Raw genomic sequence first — 22838 nt, 5'->3', positions numbered from 1 at the left:
TCCACTCCAAGTTATGAATGAGGCAACTTTCTCTCGTGAACTCACTCGACACCTATGAATGAAACCAACTTGACAGTTGCTCAGAGAACCGTTCCCAAGCAGGAAGGTCAGATTAGAGGGGAGAAGGGGAGCTCATTAACTTTTCTCCCTTCTCCTCTGCGCTGTTTGACTTGGTGCCATGAGCTTCTATTACTTTTACTGTTTAATTTTTAAAAACAAATATAAAGGAAATTTCTGAGGAAGTTAAAATCAAGTTGATGATATGAAAAATGGCTTTGGACTGCCTTCTCGTTGTCTGTTTTCTCTGCCAAAACATGTCACGGCCTCCATCATTTATGAGGCTGGAAAAATTGCAGAAGTTACTGTCTTATGAGCACTTGGCTTGGGCAAATTTCAGGGAGTTTCAGAAAGTCCCCAGACGAGGAAATTACTCGTCAGGATGGGAACTCATTTCACTGTAAACCGTGGAGGGTCCCGGGTGGTTTGTGAAGCCCAAGACTTCACGTTCCCAGGAGCTGGGAGGATGAGATTTGATTGATATTCTTGCTGTTATTAATGCTGACATTTAAAATTATTCAGTTTCAGAGGCAAGGAAAAGATCTGGAAAAAGTTAAGCAGCGATTAATAGAGATCGCTAATCACGCTGACAAGGTAAGTTCTTTTTCGGGTAATTAAGTCACTCAAAGCATGTAAATGTTTAGAAACGAGGTGGAGGGAATGAAGCACACCTCGTCTGACTTGGCAGGGAGGCCGGGTTCTGGTGCTGGGCTGGAACACCGACTTCCCCTTCCTCTGAGCACAGAATTCCCGGCCTGGAGCAGCTCCGGGAGATGCGAACCCACGCACGCTGTCTGGACTGCGGTGGCCTTGGGCTAGATCTCCCTCCAGGCTCTCTTCTGGCCAGAGTCCCAGTGTGAGGGGGTCTCAGACTCCCCAGTTAGAGCCAGAACCCCAACAGGATGCACCTGACCCCTTGGAGAACTCCCAAGGGGCTTTTTGCCAGGTCTCCCTGGGTTGTGTCCCCAGTCCCCCTGACGGCAGGCTGCCATTTAAAAGTAACACACGGGCTCCACGGTCCTGAGACACGGAAATTGGCTTTCAGTTCAATCAGCTGTTGGAAAATGGCTCACCGAGAATGAGGAGATTGGGAGCTCACCCTTGGCAAAGGTGATCCAGACCTGGAGGAAACCCCAGAAGTCTGGTCTCATCCTGGGGGTAGGAGCCCAGCAACACTCTTTACACTACTGTTCACAAGGAGAGGGTGAACCTGTCCGAACACCTGCCCGAATGCAGCACACCTGCACAACGGAGCCATCAAGCTGTCTGGGGCTGACGGCTGTCCGTCTCAAACAGGGCTTCTCACACCTGCCCGCGCATTGGCGTTGCCTAGAAGCTTTCAAAGGCATTGCTGCCCAGGTGTCCTGGCAAAGGGGGGGGGGGTTTAATAACTCGCATTGGTAATTAAAGAACTGTAGACCTCAGAAGAGACCTGACGGACTCCGCGGAGTTTGCCCGCCTGGCTGTTTTTGTGTTTCCGGCCAGGAGAGAGCTGAATCGCCGAGCACGCATATGCGGCCACCCCCAGTAGACCCTGAAGACCGTGCTGGGGGTACCCAGGCCCCTCCAGATGCTCTGTGCATCCAAGTCCGGTAACTGATGAGCCCTGGGCCCTGGCAGGTGTTCAGAAGTTCAGCTTTGCATCTCTCCAAGGGGGTGTGTCTCCGCCCCAAGACAATGACTTCCAGTGGCAACTTCCTCATTTGCAGAAATCTTGGCTCTCCTTGGCCATTCTAAATGAATAACCGCTTGGCTGGCTGGGTTGGCCTGAAGGGGAGAGGGAGAAGAACATCCCAGACTGAAAGACCAGGAAGTCATTGAGTACAAAGGTGACATTCTGAAGCGTCCAGGAAATGCCCCCTGCAAGTAAAACACGGAAAGCCTGTCTGACGCTCATAGCTGGAGGCAAAGCCTGTGCCCTGGAACTGAGGGGCCCTCCCCAGGTCCTGATTCACCTGCAGGACGGAGCACTGGAGGTGTGTGATCGCCCCAGTTTTGCCTCTTTAACCTTTCACCTCCTACCTGTCTCCCACTTCGTATCCATGAAGAAGTTAGCACCAGCGGCAGATCCGCCGCCACAGACCTGTGACCTACTTCTGAAAGGGCTCATCTTCCACGCATTTAATTTCTTCGGGTATTTTGCCGCTTGTGGGAGTCTTCGTTCCTCCTCTACTGAGCCGGTTGCCCAAAGGGCACAGGTTCTCATATCAGACCCCACGGGGTCTGCTCTTTCACCCCACCCATTTTTTCAGATCCACTTCTTCCAGAAGGCTTCCTTGAGCCCTTGGCACAGTACCTTGTGAACTTCCTGTTTGCACCCTTTCTTGGTAGTTCACTCTGTTGGAATGAACTGTCCCAATGGCTGAGTGTCCCCAGCTTTGAGCCTCTTGCTAACCTCTGAGCATTTGGGAACCAAGGGCAAGGGCATCCTAATCCTTGTTCTCGGTGCCATGCCAAGCCTAGCATACAAGAGTCGAGCAAATGCCTGTTTGCTGCTGTGTTCATGGGTCAGTCGAGGCCACCTCTCTCAGACTGCACCCACCCACTTTCTGGGGTGCATGGGCCAGGCTGGCAGCTGCCAGGCTCCCGTCCAGCTTCTCTCTGGGCCTGGGGTCACAGCAGGTCCTCTTGGAAGGGAGTCTGAGCACTTCCCCAGGAGTGGCTGTGCTACTTGGTGGTTTAAGACCTGGGTGCCAGGGCCAGGCTGCCTGCATCCACATCCCAGCCACGCCAGTAACACCTTGAGAGGCTGCCCGATCCCTCCATAGCTCAACGTCCCTGAGGGTAAAGTGGGGATCATGCTAGTTCTTGGCCTCATTGAGCTGTGGTGCAGACGAACAGGGCTGCAGACTGGAAAGTCTTCAGCACTGTGCCTCGGACGTAGGAAATGCTGAGTGTTCGCTGAGGTTATTGGTATCAGCCGTCAGCAGCCTGGGAAGAACACCACCAGCGGGCAGGACAGGGATTGTGTCTGATGACTCAATGGGGGTAGCTGGCCTGACCAGTGTTCGGGGGCACCAGTTGGGAGAGGAAGGACCGTGTGTTACATAGGTCGTGTGAAGTCTGTTGTAAGGATGTGACCCGAGAGAGCTGAAAGACGGCAATTATGACCCATCGTTATATGAAAAGCTCCTTGGCTGGCAAGCACCAGAGCTAGCTCTGAGGAACAGTGGCAGTGCTTTACAGACCTGAGTTACCCCTTCCACAGAGCCTTGTCGGAGGCAGACAGATGACCACCCCCCCCCGAAGCCTAGACGGGGCATGTGGCTCTGAGGTTAGGGCTTAGCGAGCTGGTGTGGACGTCAGCACTGGAGCTCCGACATTTCTGTCTCCTGGTCACTGTTACCTCTGTGCCTACACAGTGGAAAGAGTGGTCTCCAGGTCAAAGGGCAGCAGCCAGACACAGGCAGAGTTCCCGAAGAGTCCAGGAACTTCATTCTGCCTGGGAAGCCGGAGCTAGGAGCTTGCAAGTCCATACCACAGACCAAGCAATTCTTGATTTAAAACAAGCAGTCGTGCAGCATTTCCATCAGAAAATTGTCTCATTGACTTATTAATGCAATGCCTGTAATTGTTATCTGCTCGAAGCCCGGTGGGACCCCTGCAGCCAGGCTACATTCTGTGATGTAGTGTGTGCTCCAGTCACACTTCTGGGCTAACCTAGTGCTCACCGGATGACCGGCGAGGGGATGCGATGAGCCTGCCTCCTGTGGGTCAGAACGGGGCTCAGCTGCTCCAACTTGTGGAATATACTGCCCGCTAGGTCACCACATGGAAATGGGGCTTAACCATCCAATGCGGAGCCTCTGTGACTTTTGTGACTTGTTAGCCCAGATGCGTGTAGCATAAAAATGGGACCTGTTCACGTCTGAAGCTTGACTTTGGCTGCTACCATCAGCCACATCTTCCTCCTGGGCTACCTGGAGTATCAGAAAATGAGGACTTTCCATTGTGTACCCCCTCACACACCATGGGCACTGGAAGATTTTACAGCCAGCCAGGTGACCCCATGTCCTCACCCTCTGGACCCTGAGCACAGAGCCATCTCCTTGTCGTAACGCACATGGCGGGCAACAAGGTAGTCAGAGGCAATGGGTGGTTCCTCCCTCCGCCCTGACCAGTCATCTTGTCCCGGAGCAGACTATCCCTTAGCCATTAGAAGAGCTGCTCTTCCTCCCTCTGCCCTGGGATGGTCTGCTTGTGAAGAAGGGGTTGTAGGTTGAAGTCAGGATTATATAAAGACAGGAGACAGAATGGCAATGAGAAGCAGCTTTGGTAGTATACCTGAAGCTTGATTTCACAAGCCCATAAAAAAGGAACTTCCTTTAGAAGATCCTTCCTGTGATGCCGCTGGTGAGCTAACTTCTGGTTGTGAGGAAGATGGTCATTAATGTTCCAGAAGAAGGGTTCTGCATATGCCTGTATTATTCTGAAAGATATTGATTTCTGCATTGAATTAAAACCTTCTAGGTTGATCGTAAGTGACAGAACGTGCTCGCGTCAGCCAAGTCTGAGTCTTTGCTGAAAATTAACACAGATTCATTTTCAGTAACTCATAGGTAGAACATTTTGCTTAAAAGGAACAAATTATTGTCTTCGGCAGAGTGTCTGAAAGATCCTAATTCCCTGTTTTCCCTGCATAGTTATGAACGCGCGGTCTTTAGGCGTAACGTAACTTCTTGAGCGATAGCACACATCTCTGTGCATATTTCAGATCACCAGCGAACCATGTGAAATGTGTGCTTCCATACAAATAAGGGCAGACATCAGAAAGCCTATTATCTTTGGCATCTAACCCGTCCACAACATTGAAAACCCAGTTAACACATCACTTTGCGTCCGACCCTGAAAATATTTCTTAAATTCTAACGCCACAGGAACAAGGGAGCACAGAGATATTTTTCTCACCCGTGTCAGTGAAGTTCAAAGCACGCACATATGTGCATTTTAAGCTCCCATGAATGTGGTCCCCAGAGGGTGCCTGTCTTCCTCAGTTTTACAGACCACTGAACATTCGGATAGTGCTGGTGGGCGTGGAGGTGTGGAATGACATCGACAAATGCTCTGTAAGTCAGGACCCGTTCCTAAGCCTCCATGAATTTCTGGATTGGAGAAAGATGAAGCTTCTACCCCGCAAATCTCATGACAATGCCCAGCTTATCAGGTATGGGGCGGGGGGCGGGAGGGGGGTCTTTGGCTCTCCTCTGGTTAAAGAAACAGTGACGACCTCAGCAGCCCCCTCTCCCCTCAGCTTCATCAGGCATTCCCCAAAGCTGCACACTGACTTGTACAGGGGTGTTTCCCAGCCACATCAGTGGGACACGTGCCATCCTGAGCGAATTGGGAGCCTATTGGGAAAGTCTCCCTTTGAACCCCTGAAGAAACCTATCCCTCTAAGAGATGTCTTATTTTCTTTCTCCATCACCTGGACGTTTTCCTCTATGCAAATTTTCCTAATCTTCGTCTTGATATAAAATTGTCCTCAGTAAGCTATTTTAAAAAAAAAAAGCTCATTTTCTTTCATTATTAGTGAAAAATGTTTATGCAAGATGTGACGATGATGCACTAGGATGATTATTTCCAGATGCCTGGAGAAAGGAAGTGTTCATTCTTCCTCCTGTTTCGCTATGACTCCGGTTTTCTAGATCAGAGGACCCTGGTGGTCTGCATTCTTTCAGTCGGTGTGTACTGAGCGCCAGTCAGGAAGCAAGTAGGTTTTAGGTGCTTCGAACATAGCGATGACCAGCACTATAAGCCTCCCTGCTCTCAGGGGTCCCCGGTCGCTGGGAGAATGCAACAGTAGCGCTAAGTGTCATGCAGATAATGAAATGAGGGAAAGCACAGCTATAACATAACAATAGATTGGGAAGATATTCAGACACCTTTATATTTAAAAGAAAAAAAATTCTTATCATAATTTTAATTGGTAAGGAGTAGATTTTTCTCAAAGTGACAGAATTTTTATTAAGACACTTAAACAGTTTATGCTGTTATTCCTATGTTCTCACGCAGCTTCATTTCACTGAATTGAAAGCTCTGGGGTCAGAGACTTTTTTCTTTGGCAAATTATATTTAGTTTCTTAAAAATTTATAGAAAGATGGGGCGCCTGGTGGCTTAGTCTGTCAAGCATCTGCCTTCGGCTCAGTCATGATCTCAGGGTCCTGGGATGAAGCCATGCTCCCTGCTCAGGGCGGAGTCAGCTTCTCCTTCTCCCTCTGCCCCTCCCCCTGCTTGTGTGCTCTCTCTCTCTCTCTCAAATAAATAAAATCTTTTAAAAAATTACAGAAAGTTAAAAACCATTCTAATTCTACCCTCACTTTAGAAAATGCCTACCTATGAACTAAGGCTGTTAGCATTCCCTGATAATTTACTTTGGCCGTTTTCACAGGGTTGTTTGTTTTTTTTCCCCGCCTGGGATATTTGTGGTTGCCTCATATTTTATTCATTGATTAATTCTGAACTACTTAAAGCACATTTTAGATATTTTGAGTCAGAGTATTTTCTTTTAATTTTTTTTCCCAAATGGAGTCTGTCCAACTTGAACATCTGGAAATAAATTAGCCTCTTATATAACTTTATTATCTATATACATATATAATTGTATCTGTTAAAGTGGTCTATATAGATGTAAAACTAAAATCTGTAACCCCAAGTACTATACATATGAGTATGACAGGATGGATGGATGCATGCATATATACACAGATAGGGTTTCATATATACTTACTCCCTTTTGTCCAGTTGAACACTGTCAGAATAACTTCTCAAACAGTGTCTGCCTAATCTATGTATGAACATAGCCAAGATAACATGAGTAAGTCATTTAAGAGAGATTCCCTTAATGGAGGTTCAACAAATATGAACAATGTTTAATTTTTAATGCATGAGGGTCGAATTTACAGCACTTCAATTAACAGGGCTTCACGTCATTAGATTCATTGATCAGGTTAAGAATCCACATAAGGAAAAGCCTGCATCTAAGCCACAATCTCCCTACTGGAACCTTCCTCCCGGGGTGGGTGCTTATTCTGCACTGGCCCCAGAGGAGCAATCATTTTTCTGCCGACCTCATTTTTGCCAGCTACCTTAGCAAGACACTTTGAAGAGTTTGGGTTTCTGGCCTGGTTGTAATGTTACGCAGGCAAGCAAAATTCAGCTACAACAGAAGGTCTAGTAAACCGCCACGTGCATTTCATTTAGTTACTAGTGTTCTCTGTGACTCTTCTCAGCACTTCCAACAGCAGATGGTGTCTCAAAAGAGCAGCTCCCTCCAATCTGTAGAAAATAGGCAGGATACAACTCATAAGTACAAAGATCATGACTGATCATGGTCTGAGTCTTGCAAACAAAAATCTGAAAAGATTGCGGGACCACGATGCAAAATACATTTGAAAGGAACTAAGGATAAAAATCACCTGTAAACAGGCCCCACGTGGCTGTCTTCATTCTTGCACGTGCCCTTGCCCTTCTTGTTGGAATGCAACAAATTTCAGATGTTTGGAAATGTCCTCATTCTATATGAATTTAAGAAAGCTTTTTTTTAAATTTCCCAGTGGGGTGTATTTCCAAGGGACCACCATCGGCATGGCACCCATCATGAGCATGTGCACGGCAGAGCAGTCGGGAGGGATCATCATGGTAAGTCAGGGGCACCAAGGAGCTGAGGGCAGTGTTCCACCCATTTCCCCGCATTTCTCCAGACAGCTTCTACTTTTACTGGACTTTGTAAAATTAGGCCATTTTCTTTCATGCTTCTTATATGTAATTCTACCTTTTTCTAGCCCTATTTCTGGTCTTCTATACCCCATAATATTTTAGGTACTGTTCATTTAAAAACAACCACACACACACACATCAAGTCATCACAGGCAAGGTGAGTGTGTCAAAAAAGCTTAGTGGAAGCCTAACTGCCCCTTTTAAGGAGAAAAAGTTTCAACTGGGGTTTTGGTCAAAGCATTCCAAGCCAGGATGCCCTCCAGCCTTGAGATGAACCAGGCACTGGGGTTGCCCTCATCACTCAGTTTCTTAGATGGACTGTGGTCTCACCAAACATGACTACCAGCATGATTTTCTCATGGTTCTGCCTCCAAGCGCAACAGCCAAGTCTGAGGTTTGTAACTATTTACCACTGCAAATGCTTATATCTACTTCCTAGCCAGTGTCCAGTTTGTCTTCATAATAACATTAATCTTGGAAGGCAGTTACCTAGGTCTATTGCTTTATAAGGATAATTTTGTCATATATGGGCTGTACATATGTGTAGAGGGAACAAAACTGGAAGAATAGTTGGGACTTGTTTCTTATGAATTTAAGAGGGAAAGAGCTTTGATACACTGCTTAACCAGGGACTCCAGCTCCATTCCATCAGTTAAAGAAAAGGTTTCACCGCATGCTGGCACCGTCCCTGCTCTGCAAATGCAGTGTCCCTTTTGCACCAGCCCTCAGACAGGGAGTATTCTCAGAGACCACTCTGACATCTCCATTAAACAAACAGAACGTTGCCCTTCTAGGAAACCAGGATTTCCTCCACATTTTTTTCCAAACAGAACATTTCTGAATACCCCGTTTTATTAAGGAGCAGAAGGAGTAATGTTCTGCTGACTATTACTTTCCCTCCACATAGTGCCTGACCTAATCTTCCTAGTGAATATAAGCAACAAATGTTTTCCTCTTCTCTGATTAGTGCTGGTAATTCACATAAACATGCACTAAGACATACAAGCTGGAGTGGCCGTCTGGGCAGATCGTACCCCCTCTGGATTTCTGGCTTGAACGAGCTACCCTCTGGTTTCCTTTGAACCTACGAGCCCTGCATGTGATCCCCGCTATGGAAGTCATTGGAAAAACTGGTTTTTGTTGGTGCCAGGTTAATTTCAAGTCAGATCCTGACTGTACTTTTACAGAACAGCCTGTAAAATTTTAAGAGGGAATAATTTTCTGTTTCATGGTTCCATGGTCAGTTGCTACTGGCTTTACCACTTAAAATGGATGTAAATATTTTTTAGCGCTAAGACTGAATTCTTCATAAATATGGCAGGTTCTTCTGTTTGGGGTGTTTAAACATTTTTGTAAGCATTCTGATCATATTAAGTGGCTTTCTTCAGTTCGTATCCCTCATTCTGTTTCCATACAAGCACTTGATCAAGATTCCATCTTTAAAAGCATAGAGAAAAGGCTATTTTTTTAAATGGATGAAAATGAATGTGGGAAAGGTAAGGAAATACGTGTACTGCGTGGTAATCAAGTCAAGTCCAAAGTTAATCAACAGGAAATATGTTTGACCAACTTGGCAGCAGTTAGACACACCCTTTGTCTACTCCACATATGAGAGAAGCATCTAGCAGGACAAAAGTCTACAGCCCCTTTAATTCTATAAAATTCATGAGATAAATGAGATCAATATCCTGACAACTTTAGATGAACTTTCTCCTATTGTGTCCCTACAATTAAATTCATGGGTGTTCCTCGTGACCATGTCCCACTGAAGGACTCACAAGTCTAAGAGGAAGGAAATCATGTAGCAAGGAAGCAGGAATCCCAATCAAATTGAACAGATGAGTTCCGCTCCTGGTTCTCTTGTTTTTTTTTTAAGATGGAGCAAGTCTTTGCTTTAGTAACTGAAAGCCACGCCCTTGTATCTAACTGGACTAGAACAACCTTGGTTTGGGGATAATGCCATAAATAAAGAAGTAGGTTTTCTTTTCTTATTACAAATGTAAACTGTTTATCAGGGTCTCTTGAAAGATAGTCTGTTCGTAATCACCTATCCGTGAAAGAATGTAAAACAACTTGACAATTAAAAACAAACCCAAGATATTCAGTGATACAAAAAAATCAAAGAATAACTTTTAAAGGACAAAGTCCTTGAATTATGTGCCAAAGCATGCTAAATTCAGCCCTCCACATTCTTAGGTTGGCTACATTCTCTTTGCCAACCTGTGTTATTCTTGAGAATTGATTTCCTGAAACATATTTGTGAAGCTTCCTACAACAGGAAACGGTAAAATCTAAACAAAGTAATTTATTAGGAATTTCATCTATTCTAAGAATAACTTGGTCCCTTGATGTGCTGTTCTCTTCTGAGACTTAGGCTAGAGAGAGAGTAAGCTACAGCTATACCTAGGAACAGCCTATATAATCTTTTATGAACATGCCTTTAGAAGAGGCCCCACAAAGATTATCTGCATCAGGAATGATGCTTTCTCCAAAACCCAGTGTCACTGTTTCCTGGAAGTTTCTTGGAAAACCTCTTATCTCTTTCCTATGTAGCACAAAGCAGTATTTGAATAAGGTACCTTCATTGCTCTATAGTGGGCAGGCCTTTTCAGAAATATCACCGATGGCCACAACTCTACGGTCAGCTAATCTTTGACAAAGCAGGAAAGAATATCCAATGGAAAAAAAGACAGTCTCCTCAATAAATGATGTTGGGAAAACTAGACAGCAACATGCAGAAGAATGAAACCAGACCACTTTCTTACACCATACACAAAAATAGACTCAGAATGGATGAAAGACCTAAATGTGAGATAGGAATCCATCAAAATCCTAGAGAACACAGACAGCAACCTCTGTGACCTCTGTGACCTGCCACAGCAACTTCTTACTAGACATGTCTCCAAAGGCAAGGGAAACAGAGGCAAAAATGAACTACTGGGACTTCGCCAAGATGAAAACCTTCCCCACAACGAAGGAAACAATCAACAAAACTGAAAGGCAACCTAGATATATGCAAATGACATATCAGATAGAGGGCTAGTATCCAAAATCAGTTAAGAACTAACCAAACTCAACATTCCCAAAACAAATAAACCAGTTAAGAGATGGACAGAAGACATGAACAGACATTTCTCCAAAGAAAACATACAAATGGCTAACAGACACTTGAAAAAAAGCTTAGCATCACTCATCATCAGGAAAATACAAATCAAAACCACAATGAGATACTGCCTTACACCTGTCAGAACAGATATTGGTGAGGATGCGGAGACAGGGGAGCCCTCTTACGCTGTTGGTGGAAATGCAAGCTGGTACAGCCAGTCTGGCAAACACTATGGAGGTTCCTCAAAAAGTTAAAATAGAGCTACCCTATGACCAGCAATTTACTACTAGGTATTTATCCAAAGGATACAAAAACAGCGATTCAAAGTGGCACATGCACCCCAATGTTTATAGCAGCACTATCAACACTAGCCAAATTATGCAAAGAGCCCAAATGTCCATCAACTAATAAACAGAAAAAGAAGTGTTATATATATATGGACACACACACACGCACACAATGGGATATTACTTGGCCATCAGAAAGAATGAAATCTTGCCATTTGCAATGACGTGGATGGAACTAGAGTGTACTATGCTAAGTGAAATAAGTCAGTCAAAGAAAGACAAATATCAGATGATCTCACTCATATGTAGAATTTAAGAAACAAAACATGAACAAAGGAGAAAGGAAGGAAAAATAAAATAAGATCAAAACAGAGACTCTTCACTATATAGAACAAACAGGGCTGCTGGAGGGGAGGTGGGTGGGGGGAAGGGCTAAACAGGTGATGGGCGTTAAGGCGGGCACTTGATATAATGAGCACTGCATGTTATGTGTAAGTGATGAATCACTAAATTCTCCTGAAACCAAGAAAAAAAAAAACACCACTGAGGGGCACAATCTCTTCCAATCACATTTAGTAATTAACTAATTTTAGTTTGTTAAAGTTAAGTAACAATATTTTAATAATTAGTATTTAACAATTAGTATTTAATAATTAAGTAATAACATCTTAAATAACAATAATCTCTAACGTCTATTTAGCCAAACCATCCATGCAGTTTATTAAGTTAGGGGTGGCCACGCAATGCTCGCTGAATGGAGAGACCACCTCCAAAGCCCATCACAGTGTTGCGGGAACCCCCAGCAGCTACAGTCAGAGAATCAGGGTGCTTCTATGCATCTCCAAAACCACTCGACAAACCAAGGAGCCAGCAAGAGTGGAGCGTAACTGGATTACGACCTTAATTCACTCAGTCTTCAAACAGATTACTCAAGGTGGCTAGCTTTTTTGGTAAATTATTGTGAATTTTCCAAGTATCCTTCTCTACCAAGTAGACAGGAGGGGCGTGCTCAGCAGGCCCTGGTCAGGTCTTATTTAGAATCTCACAAAGTACGCTTCCCCCTCCCAACTTCTCATCAGCCCCATCTCCATCCAGGATAAAATGGTACTTATTTTGACCCACCCAGGCGCCCCAAGAAAGATGTTTTATAAGCAATTGCAGGAAAGAATGGAGATGAGTGACTTGAGCATTTCATGGAAAGACATAAGGAGTCCTGCATGTGTTCATGATGAATGCATTCGTCTGTAGAAGAGACCCTGAGCTGGTTTCATAAAATAGGTCACATCTCTTATTTACATTTGAACTAAATAACGGGGCTCTATATTTGTTCCTTATAGGGGATTGGATTCGGTCAATGGTGGGGGACAGAGGTGGACAGGGACTGGGGAAAAGGCCAAGGAGAGGTGAACTATACATTGTGCTCTTGTGTTTGCTTTGAGGACCATTCAGACAGCCCCCTTGGTGCCGCTGTGACCCTGGCACATGAGCTGGGCCATAACTTCGGGATGAACCACGACACACTGGAGCGAGGCTGTGGCTGCAGCGTGGCTGCCGACAAAGGAGGCTGCATCATGAACCCTTCCATCGGGCAAGTACCCACATCCCAGCCATTTTCAGAATTGCCAAAGGTTGAATTGCATGTTGGGCAACTGCTAAGCAAAAATCTCCCTGGTTTTTTGGCCAGACCACCCATGGAAACTTCCAGAAGGAAATCCCTTTCCAAGTAGCCAGAGTGGACTGCACTCCTCTGAAGGGTGGGTCATAGGCAACCAGACTGCAATGCCACAGGGCAGGAGGACTGACCTCTTCCCTGAGAAGTGGCGGATGGGGAGGTGTAGACGCTGTCTTTGTTTAGAAATTGCAAATTATCCTACGATCTGAACACCTGTTTTCTATTTGAGCCTATAGCTCCAGAGTGCCTCCGCCAGCCAAGGGCCAGGAAAACTCACTGGGCAAAGGGGGCAGGGTTAGATGGGTCACATGGCCTTCAGAGGGTGCTGGCTGGGGAGTGTTTCTTCCCTCGGGGTTGACCTGATGGCCTGTGTATCTGAAATGCATTGGTAGCGGGGGGAGGGGTGTTCTGCAGCGTCCCCACCTCTAAGGCACCACCTTATCGGATCTGAGAGGCTTAAATGAAGTGACTTCTCTGTGTCAGTAAATCTTGCTATTCTTCCCTTTGGAACGCCTTTCTGAAACTCTAGGCTCGGTTCGCCCAGGGGAAAAGGAAGACAGGTTCATTAAGGGAGCATTCAAATGAGGTGGAAAGAGATGCCACGAGGAGTGACTGAGTACAGATTCTGATGAGATCCTGATGCCTCCCAGGGCCCATCCCAAACCAGAGCGCTGTGCTAATGTGGGGAGACTCTCATTAGGAAAGAAGAACACTCACTTGTTACAATCTTCTTTTTTTATACCTGAGTGAGACCTTCCCAACACTTCTCTTCATGGCACTTCCCAGGTGAGGCCTGCTCTCTGGGTTTGCTGGAAGGAAATGTTGGAACAGGAGGCAAGTACTGGCTGCAGCCCAAAGACCGGCCTCTGTGAAGACCTGCTGGCAAGGGGCCGGTCCTGGGGGGGGGGGGCACCTGCTGGAGGTGTAAAGCGATGGATTGTTACAAAATGCAGTTATACTTTTGCAAGGAATAGCATTGGGTGGCTCCTCTCAAATGGCTCCTAGGGCATCACATTGTCTTTGAAACAAAGACTGGGCAGAGGGGCACAGCTCGCATCCTAGATGTTGTCATGCCTGAGAGCTGTTCTTGAGGCACCTCATTGTCCCTTTATTGGCAAGTGACTGCTTGTCTTCCTTGCCACCGTTAGCACAGAGCCTTTGGAGGGCATCTTTTTTTTTGCTCCTAATTCTGTCTTAAGCACGATTCGAAGGAGTGACAAAGACCTAGACCTAGTAGAGGGATTTGCTCTGAGTCTGTGATTACTGAAGCCAGGAACCGGTGCTCAAAGTGAGAGTATCTTAGGCCAACACCAACAGGAAAAGAAATAGTATAAAACTCTAGATACTAACCAGGGAGCTCCCCAAAGGGAGGCAGGCTACTCTGAGAAAGTGTGTGCTCCTTGTCATTAAAGTATCCAGGCAGAAGCAAGATAACTATTTGGGAGGCACTGAGGGCAAAGAATTCCTTCTGAGGGTATGAGGTTGGGCCAGGGGCCTGTAGGTGTCTTTTTTTTCCAATATCCTACCAGGCCAGACAGAGCCCAGCATCACCGGCCAGCATGCCGTGTGAATCTCAGAATATGAGGCTGGTAGGAAGTTAACACACAACTGAGCGGTGTTCATGCTTTCTCATTCTTGAGGAACTCAAAGTGGCTACAGAAAATTCACTTCTTAATTTCCCTGCCTATCAAATAGACACAAACACATCAGCTTGCATGCCTCCCGGAAGTGGTTCCCAATGACTAACATCGTGAATGTTTTGGAACTCTTGATAAAATTGGCAAATGGAAGACAAGACTGGGAGCACTAGGGTAGGGTTGAAGAGCCCTGGGAGCCCCTATTCTGACACCAATTGTTTTGGGTGATACAGGCAAAGGAGTAACCCCTCTGGTCTTAACCATTCTTCGTCAAGAAAATGAGTGAGTTTGTCTTTTTTCCTTCCTTCCTTCCATCCATCTATCTGTCCACTGATTCATATTCATTCTATCTACCCATCCATCCATCCATTTATTCACTGATCATTCCTTTCATCCATCCATCTACCCATCCTTTCATCAGATCATCTATACATCCACCCATCCTGCGACTTATTTGTTCACATAGTCAACACACTTTTTTGAGCCCTGTGCTTATTGTCGGGAACACACAGATGCGGGAGACCCCACAGCTCTAGGAATTACGTGATTCTCGAGGTACAACAGCAAGACCTACTTCCTGACACTCCCCATAATTTTGTGTAAAGCCCTTTGAATTGGAAAGTCTTCATGGCAGTGTTTAAGGATATGAGCCAAATTACCCTGGAGATATTTGAAAATCATAGATAGAAGTGGTATTGTTACGAGCTCAGCAAATCATTTCAAAGGTGGGTTTGTTTTTTTTCCCCTTACCAGGGGTTTGCTAATAGCCCTTACTTGATTTATACCTTATTAGCAATTTCTAAGATTTCTCTTTTGCTGAGCTTGTGCTTTTGCATAAATCTTTTCTATTTGGTTCTCATTTATGATCCCACATTCCTGTCCAGAGAGTGGTGTTTTTAATTTTCTCAGATGGAAAGAAACTTCCTAAGCAAGTGGGTGAATTAATCACAAAAGCCCACAGTGAGGGGGAGGTCAGGCCGCCCAGGCAACCCTCAGCCATCCATCACCCATTGTAGAACTTCCAGGCTGCTTTTAATCTGCAGTATTATCCCCACGTGGTCTCCCTCTTACCTCATAGGGTCCCCTCGAGAGCGGCAGAGTGGATTAAATGAGATCACATGTCTTTGTAAATTGTAAATCACTCCGCAAATACACGGCAGCACGATTACTGTTATTATTTAGCTGGCGGGGCCTAAATCGTTGAGGGCCTCTTCCAGAATCCCTGCTCGGAGTTGCTGGAAAGCACCTCGAGCGCCACAAGGCAGTCACTGAGCAACGCGCCCACAGCCTCTGCGTGAACGGCTCGTAGTAGGCTGGCCGTCGGCCCCACACCAGCCTCCGTCCTGACTCCCTCCGCACTCCTGATGCGGGAACGAGCCGCAGACGTTCAAAGTGTTACTCAAGCCTGGCGTCAAAGGGGACTCCAAAAGAGGTGAATCGTGACTGCTTTCATGATATTCAGGTCTCCCCGAGTCAAAAAGAACCAAGATTGCGAATGGTGGCAAGGGGGAAAGCACAGCCCGGGGTATGCCTTGTGTTTTCTTTATCAAGACTTTCCATGCTCCTAACTCCGCGACATTCACCACCTGCCGGTCATTGACAAACGGGACTGGAAGCCCGGGGAGAACCGCGCCAGCGTGCACTCCCGCTTAAACGCGGCGTCGTGACGTCAGCAGCAGCTGGCTGGAACGGTCGGAGGGCGCTCCCTACAGGTCGTACCGTTAGTTACCGCAAGGCCCGGAGCGCGTGCGAGCGTGTTTTCCGTCTTCGCACAGTTCACACCAAGACCTGCCTTGGAAATCGCTCTTTAGCAAAAGCGGTATCTGGGGATTGGTGCGGGAGTTTAGACTCCGTGAGCCCACTCGTTAATGAGCTGCGTGGAGCATGTGGGCTGAAAGGGTTGAGGACGAAGCGTGCCGCATTTATGGGAGTAAGAAAAATGTGAAAAGTTTGAACACGTTTGGAAAAGGATATTTAGCATAATTATAAATGTCACTTCCCAGAGTGGACCCCCAAAAAAAGCAGTATTGGCATTCAAAAAGTACTCTCGGGGCTTCCTTTATTTTTTGCGAGAAATTTTCTGTTGGAGCTGGAGGAAAGGAACCTCCATTGGGGTGGGGGGGTGGGGGGATGCACCAGAGTCTGGGACACATGCTAACCCGGCTGCCGCAAGATCTCATGTGCTCTCATAGATGTCAGGGTGACAGCCAGGAACAGGACAGACATTCTTCTTTCCTCCAGGAACTTGCACTTTCTGGGGGAAGACAGACTTGAAAACAGTACTTTGAAAATCGCAGGTTAAAGCGGAGTGCTTTGAAGGACACAGAGGAAGAGGATGGAAAGGAAAGACGATGAGCGAGGGGCCCCACCTTAATTAGGGCTTTAGGGAGGAGCTCTCTTGGAGGTGACCTTTAAGTGAAGACCAAAAGGTGCGGCTGGTCGGAGAGCCTGCGGGGATGGGGGAGGCCGGGGACTTGGGCAGAAGGGACATGGCTGTGCTGATGGGAGGCCAGGGGCTTGTCGGGGCTGCGCCAGCATAGGAGTGGGGCCTGGGGGCACAGGGTGCTGGTGCTACTGGAGAGAAAGGGGGTTGGGAGGAGCCAGACCAGGCAAAGCCCAGTCCACCAAGTAGGAACGCGGTTTTGTCCCCGGCACAGTGAGAAGTCCTTGGAGGGTTTAGGCAGGGCAGTAATCTGATCTGACTTAACTTTTCAAGCTTTCTTCCCTTCTAAGATCACCAGCATATCTGAGCTAGGATAGCTTGCCAAGCTAAGGGGTTTTGTCAATTTTAAAAAGGCAGGGTGTGCTTCTTGTAAAAGAAAAAAAAAAAGTCAAAGCAATGGGCTCTAAATTCTAGTTTTATTTTCGTGTGATTAATAGGCATTTGGAATTCAAGGAGAAGGGTCCTGCTTCAGCACTCCAGGCGGTGCGTCCTACACCCCCCACACACACACCCTTGCCTCTCCGGACTTGCACACTTGATGTACAAAGTGCTATTCTGTTTAGGGTTTCACTTTGCTGTTCCTACAGTAAGTATCCTTTAAGGACTCGACAAAGAGCCATGGAAGAGCCCTTTCACACTCCCTCTGTGTGTGTGTGTGTGTGTGTGTGTGTGTCTGAAAGGAATTGCTGCATAGTTTTCATGCTGATGCTAAGATTAGGGGTTTGGAGCTGTTTGGGTTTTGTTTAGTCCAGACTGGCAAACAGCTCCTGAGCAAAGAATGCTCTGTAGCTGCCAACGGAGAGTGGAGAGCAGCATGTTGCATGCCCAGGATAACGTAGGCTACGGAAATCGAATGAGGGTGACCCCTTGCTCTCCAGTGGTGTAAATAATTTACATTAAGCTGAGGTTGGACGTTCAGGAGTAACCTGTACTACTGGATCAAATAACCATGTTTAAGCAGAAAGCATTGCCATGCTACGTCCTCAAAAGTTTGTATAATTGGCTCATTCGATTCCATTTAATTCAATTCAGGAAACAGTCATTGCATACCTACTTGCTACACGGCTGTCTGGACGTGGAGCACATCTGGATGGCCTCCACCCAGGTTCAACCTTCTCTGATGAAAACTAAGAAGACATCAGGCCTGCCTCTGACTCAGGACTAGCCCGCTGCAGGAAATCGGGTTAGGCAACCAAGCATCGCAAAACCACTCATTGACTCAGCCAGTATTTTCTGTGCCCCTGTGTGCCAGGTCCCAGGGAGCAGAGTACGGGCACAGACACAGAAGGCAGGAACCTTCTGGGAACTCATACTGTAGTGGGATGACAGGCAAGTAAACTGTGCTGATTACAAAGTACAACCTCAGGACACTGGGGACATTTTTGGTGCCGTGAGGCTCCCTGCAGGGGCACCTAATCTAGTCTCTTTACAACGTCCTGGATTTCATAGCATCTCCCCTCTAAGTGTATGCCACTGCAAGAGGAGACCATTTTAAACGTGACCATTGTACCATTTCACAGTTAAAAACAATAACAATGATAATTCTTTGTGAATGAGGAGCAAAAGGTTGGAAGGGATGGTGGGCAGGGAAGGTATTCGTCCAGTCTGAACCCTAAAGAATTGAATGAGTTTAGGCAGGCTCTCCCCAAGAATCCCTAGCTCACATTACTGGACAACTGGATTTCTGTTTGAGGAGACCTCTATCTGAAAATGTGTTTCAAGGAGCTAAAGTGAACTTTTCAGTGAAAGATTCCCCAGAGTTTGGGATGTGGTTAGGAATTGATAGACATTGGATGTATTTGGAAGTCAGTACTCTTCGTAGAACTTGCATTCTTGGAGAACAGTGCAAAAATACACATAATTTAAACTCACCCCCTTTGAACTCTGAGGAACTGAGATCATGAAATACGTTTATCATAAGGGGATTTTATAAGAACCCGTTTGTGGGAGATCATTTTCACGTATTATCTCTTCATTTAAAGGTGATTAATTTTTTTTCTCAATGAAAGGATTAAGAAACGCTTCACTTCATCCTTCAAAGTGTAGGGGGGGAGTGGAAATCTTTATCCAAGGAGGGGACAAAATGAGGAGCTCTGGTAACATTAAAACACTGCTGCTCAGAATCAGTTTAATTATCCAGCCAGAGTAATTTCGTTGGCTACATCCCGACATTATCATAAGGGGGAAATGAACTGGCAGGAGAGATTCTTGAAAAGAGTTCAAGAACGTGCACCAATATGGAGAATGTTCTTGTCCCTCTCTGTGTAATTAGCTCGCTGTAAAATCCGGGAGCTTGTCTGCAATTAGCGCAGAGCCTCAGTACTGAGCGGGAGAGGAAGAAGCAGGCTCACTGCAGAGGAGCCCGATGTGGGGCTCGATCCCAGAACGCTGGGATCACGCCCTGAGCTGAAGGCAGACGTGCTTAACCGCTGTGCCACCCAGGCGCCCCCCTCCTCCTCTCTTAAGCTGGACACAAAACAGAGAGGTCAAGCTGGGCAGATGGGTCGGCATGGCCCCTACTTCTTAAATATCCAATTTAGGGGAAATGCCCGTAGGAAAACTTGACTTTGACCCTAGAGGATTGCATTCCAATATCCTAGTTCAACAGTAAACCTTGTGAGGTGGGTATGACGATGCCTGTTTTAAAGAGAAGAGAGCTGGGGCTCAGAAAGTTAAATGAACGACCAGCATTTTCAAAACTACCCAACTGGAAGTCCCAGGACATAAGGCTGAGTCACCGGCATCTGTCCTGGGGTAATGGTCAGAGAAAACCGTGCTCAGCTTCCAGCTGGAGGCTTCCGGGGAGCTCCTTGCAGCCAGGCTGACACATCAAGGCTAGGGATGAGTTGTGGGGAGCTGTGTCATTCAGCCTACCTCTGTGTTTTCCACATGGCCATGGCCCCAGCCGTGTTTGGGTTTCATGTGGGGACTGAAGCCTTCTCGGCACAGAGCAGTGTCCCTGGACGACTTCTGGGAGGCAGGCAAGCTGCCCCAATTTTAAACCATTTAGTTCTGCAAACTTCCTTCAACTTATGTTACAACAGCAGAGAATTATTTCCTGTCATTGCTCGTTAATCCAGCATTTTATTTGTGGTAGAACATGTGTGAAAACATTATAGCTGAAATTCTGCCAGTGCTTCCCTCCCCCTCCCACACACACATACACACACCCATGGCTTCCTCCTCTCCCCAGGACATATGGCACGGAGGCTCCAGCGTGAGGTCAAGGGTAAACTTTTAGGCCTCTCTGCAACCAACAATATCCAGCAGAACCCACTTCAAGCTCCACTAGGTCAGAAATTTTGTGTGTCTTGTCCTTGCTGAGTCCCCAGCACCTAAAACAGTGCCTGGCACATAGTAAAATAAATACTTCTTGAATGAAAGGATGGATGGATAGAAGGATGGGTTGCTGGATGAGTGGATAATGATGAATGGAATGATGGATGGATGGAGAGATGGAACAGTGGATGAATGGATAATTGTGAGTGGAAGGATGGACAGACAGACAATGGCTGGAAGAAAGGAAGGATCGGTCAGTGGATGAATAGATAATGGTGGGTGGAATGATGGATGGACAGACGGATGGATGGTGATTGCAGCACAATCAGATGTATGCAGAGTGAGGCCACCTTTTGTATAATGACTAAACCTATGGAGAGAAGACTCTGAGACTGTTGTCTTTTATAATAAAAGCTGAGAAATCCCAGGGAAATAGGTGGTAAACAGGAGGCTGAGTCCATTGCTTTTTTCATACATACTCTGGAGATCAGGGTGACAGGAGCAATTTGCTTTCAAGAAGTAGGATCCTTCCTGAAATGGCTTCTCCTGAACGCTTTGCTTAATTTAGCTGAAGTGGGAGGAGAGGGCTCAAAAATAAAAAATCTAAAAATAGTGGTAAGGGTAAGGCCCTGTGGACTTCATAGACCACTCTCCAGTCTGCAAAGAACTTTCATATATCCTTTCTCATTTAATTGTGCCTACGAGAAGAGGGCAAACACAATCACCTCCATTTTACAGAGGAGAAAACTGAGGTTTGGGGAGCCTAGCGGCCCCACAGCTAACTGGAATCAGACTCTAGATGTCAGCGCACAGCTTCTGGTTCTTGGCCCATTCCTCCGTGCCTCCACACGTGTGTCTGAGCAGGGAGCCTTTGGTTCGGAATCATTGGGCACAGGGGTGGAGGTTGGAGCCAGGGGCCAGCCCTTCATCACCCCAATGGCAACCCCAGTGTCAGAGCTCAGTGAGACAAGAACAGAACGAGAACATGGAAACTTCAGTCCTGGTGGGTGGCTCGAAGGTATCTAGCATGACTACTTCCTCTATCATATTTGACTAAAAGCGTTTTCCCTGTTATAGACTCTCAGAGCCAACAGAAGCAACTGGCATAATCTATGCAGACCTGTCTGCTAGGGCAGGGGGACGAGAACAGGGTTATCTTGGGCATGCAAACCGTGCCTTACTCTCCTCTGGATCTGTCTGCATCGGCCAGAGCCCGGTCCCTGATGAGCCCCATGCAGACACAGGGGCCTTTTCTTATAATGAAGCTGAGAAACTCATCTAAGACACAGCCTCTAATGGGCCGCTCCCGCGCCCTTGAGCCCCCTGCCCTTCAGGCCTGGGTTCAAGAGGAAATAGCCGTCAGCACACTGAAGTGAGAGGTCTAATTTCTGGTAACATCCAGAGACCTCCCGTGTACCTCTCCACTGACCGGCGGAGCTCAGTTAGTATCTTTCTTTATTAAAAAATCTAGGAAATTACATTTGTGCTTTAATTGGTTTCCAGGGAGGAGGAGCAGAGGTCAAAGTTCACATGTAAAAACATGAATTATAATGTGCCACAGATGGCTTCATTCTGAATCCCAGGTGTTTGCTATTAACAGTGGACATGTCCTACTACGGACGTTTTTTTGATCATCTGCTCCTGGCCTGGTGCTTTCCTTCGCCTTCTGCGGCCCATCTAGTAGGCCCACTGGGTCCGCGTTTAGCCCTAATGCAGTCACTTTCCGTTCTTGGAGCTGACAGCAGGAATTCCTCTCGGTCACCCTGGGTTTCGTTCTGGTGTGCGAACCAGTGTTCTCAGGGTTGTGCCCTGTGCCCCCACGGCAGGCTGCAGACTCGGGTCCACTTCTGCCCCCCCCAACCTCCCAGCAGAGTCACGCCGCTTTCCAAGTGAAAGTCCCCTTCCTCTGCCCACAACTGCTTGGGGCCAGAACAGTCTCGCAACCTCCCCCAGGTGCGTGCATCCTGGCCCCGGCTTGACCTCTGGTGTGCTGGATAAATCCCAAGACCCAACCTTTGTTTCCCATAAAACCAAAGATGTTCAGAGAGCTACCTGAAGGTGTGCCTGGGGTAACGTGCGTGGTCTCGGGGTTTGCCCTGCCTCTACCTGACTCCCGGGAGCCCAGGCATCTGGACAGCTGCCCATTCACGGATGCTGAATCTCCCGGCTCAGTCATCTGTGCCAGGTCATGCCTGGGACTGCCCTGAAGCCCCCGCCCTGGGAGTAACTTCTGGAAGCCGCTCCAAGAGGGCTCCTGACTGCCGTGGAAGCAAAGTGGCTGCAGGCGCAGAACATGGGACTTCAGGTCAGAGAGCTGTTTGAGACCTGAGATAACTGTGCCAAGATACATAACCTCTTGCAGCCTCAGGATCCCCACCTGCAAAATCGGGACGATGTAATCTGACTCACGGCAGTATGGGTGAGTGAGAAGGCCCCGCAGCTCCTGGCCCACAACAGGGGCTCGCTGACCAATGCTAACTGCTGTTAATATCTATGCTCATCTTCCCTGACGTGCGGGCAAGAAGCACCTGCCGGGGTACGGCCTCCTCAAGCGGCACCTCCACCCTGCCAGGCTGCCGGAGGCCAGGCCGGTCCCAACAGCACCACCTTCCTGCTTGCACCTCAATTCCGCGCATGCTG

General features: G+C 47.0%; 1 protein-coding gene across 2 annotated transcripts in view; it reads left to right on the top strand.

Moving 5' to 3' along the window:
* ADAM12 (ADAM metallopeptidase domain 12) overlaps nt 1-22838 on the top strand; it is a 326152-nt gene that overhangs the window by 261773 nt on the left and 41541 nt on the right. For both annotated transcript variants that reach the window (XM_034663422.1, XM_034663423.1), the window contains exons 8-11: nt 580-651; nt 5052-5221; nt 7612-7696; nt 12607-12755. In XM_034663422.1, the coding sequence (XP_034519313.1) occupies nt 580-651; nt 5052-5221; nt 7612-7696; nt 12607-12755 (476 nt within the window). The remainder of the gene's footprint in view (nt 1-579; nt 652-5051; nt 5222-7611; nt 7697-12606; nt 12756-22838) is intronic.

The sequence above is a fragment of the Ailuropoda melanoleuca genome, chromosome 6 (assembly GCF_002007445.2).
Source record: "Ailuropoda melanoleuca isolate Jingjing chromosome 6, ASM200744v2, whole genome shotgun sequence".
In the NCBI taxonomy this organism is placed as follows: domain Eukaryota; kingdom Metazoa; phylum Chordata; class Mammalia; order Carnivora; family Ursidae; genus Ailuropoda; species Ailuropoda melanoleuca.
This window is presented reverse-complemented; position numbering and strand designations above follow the sequence as displayed.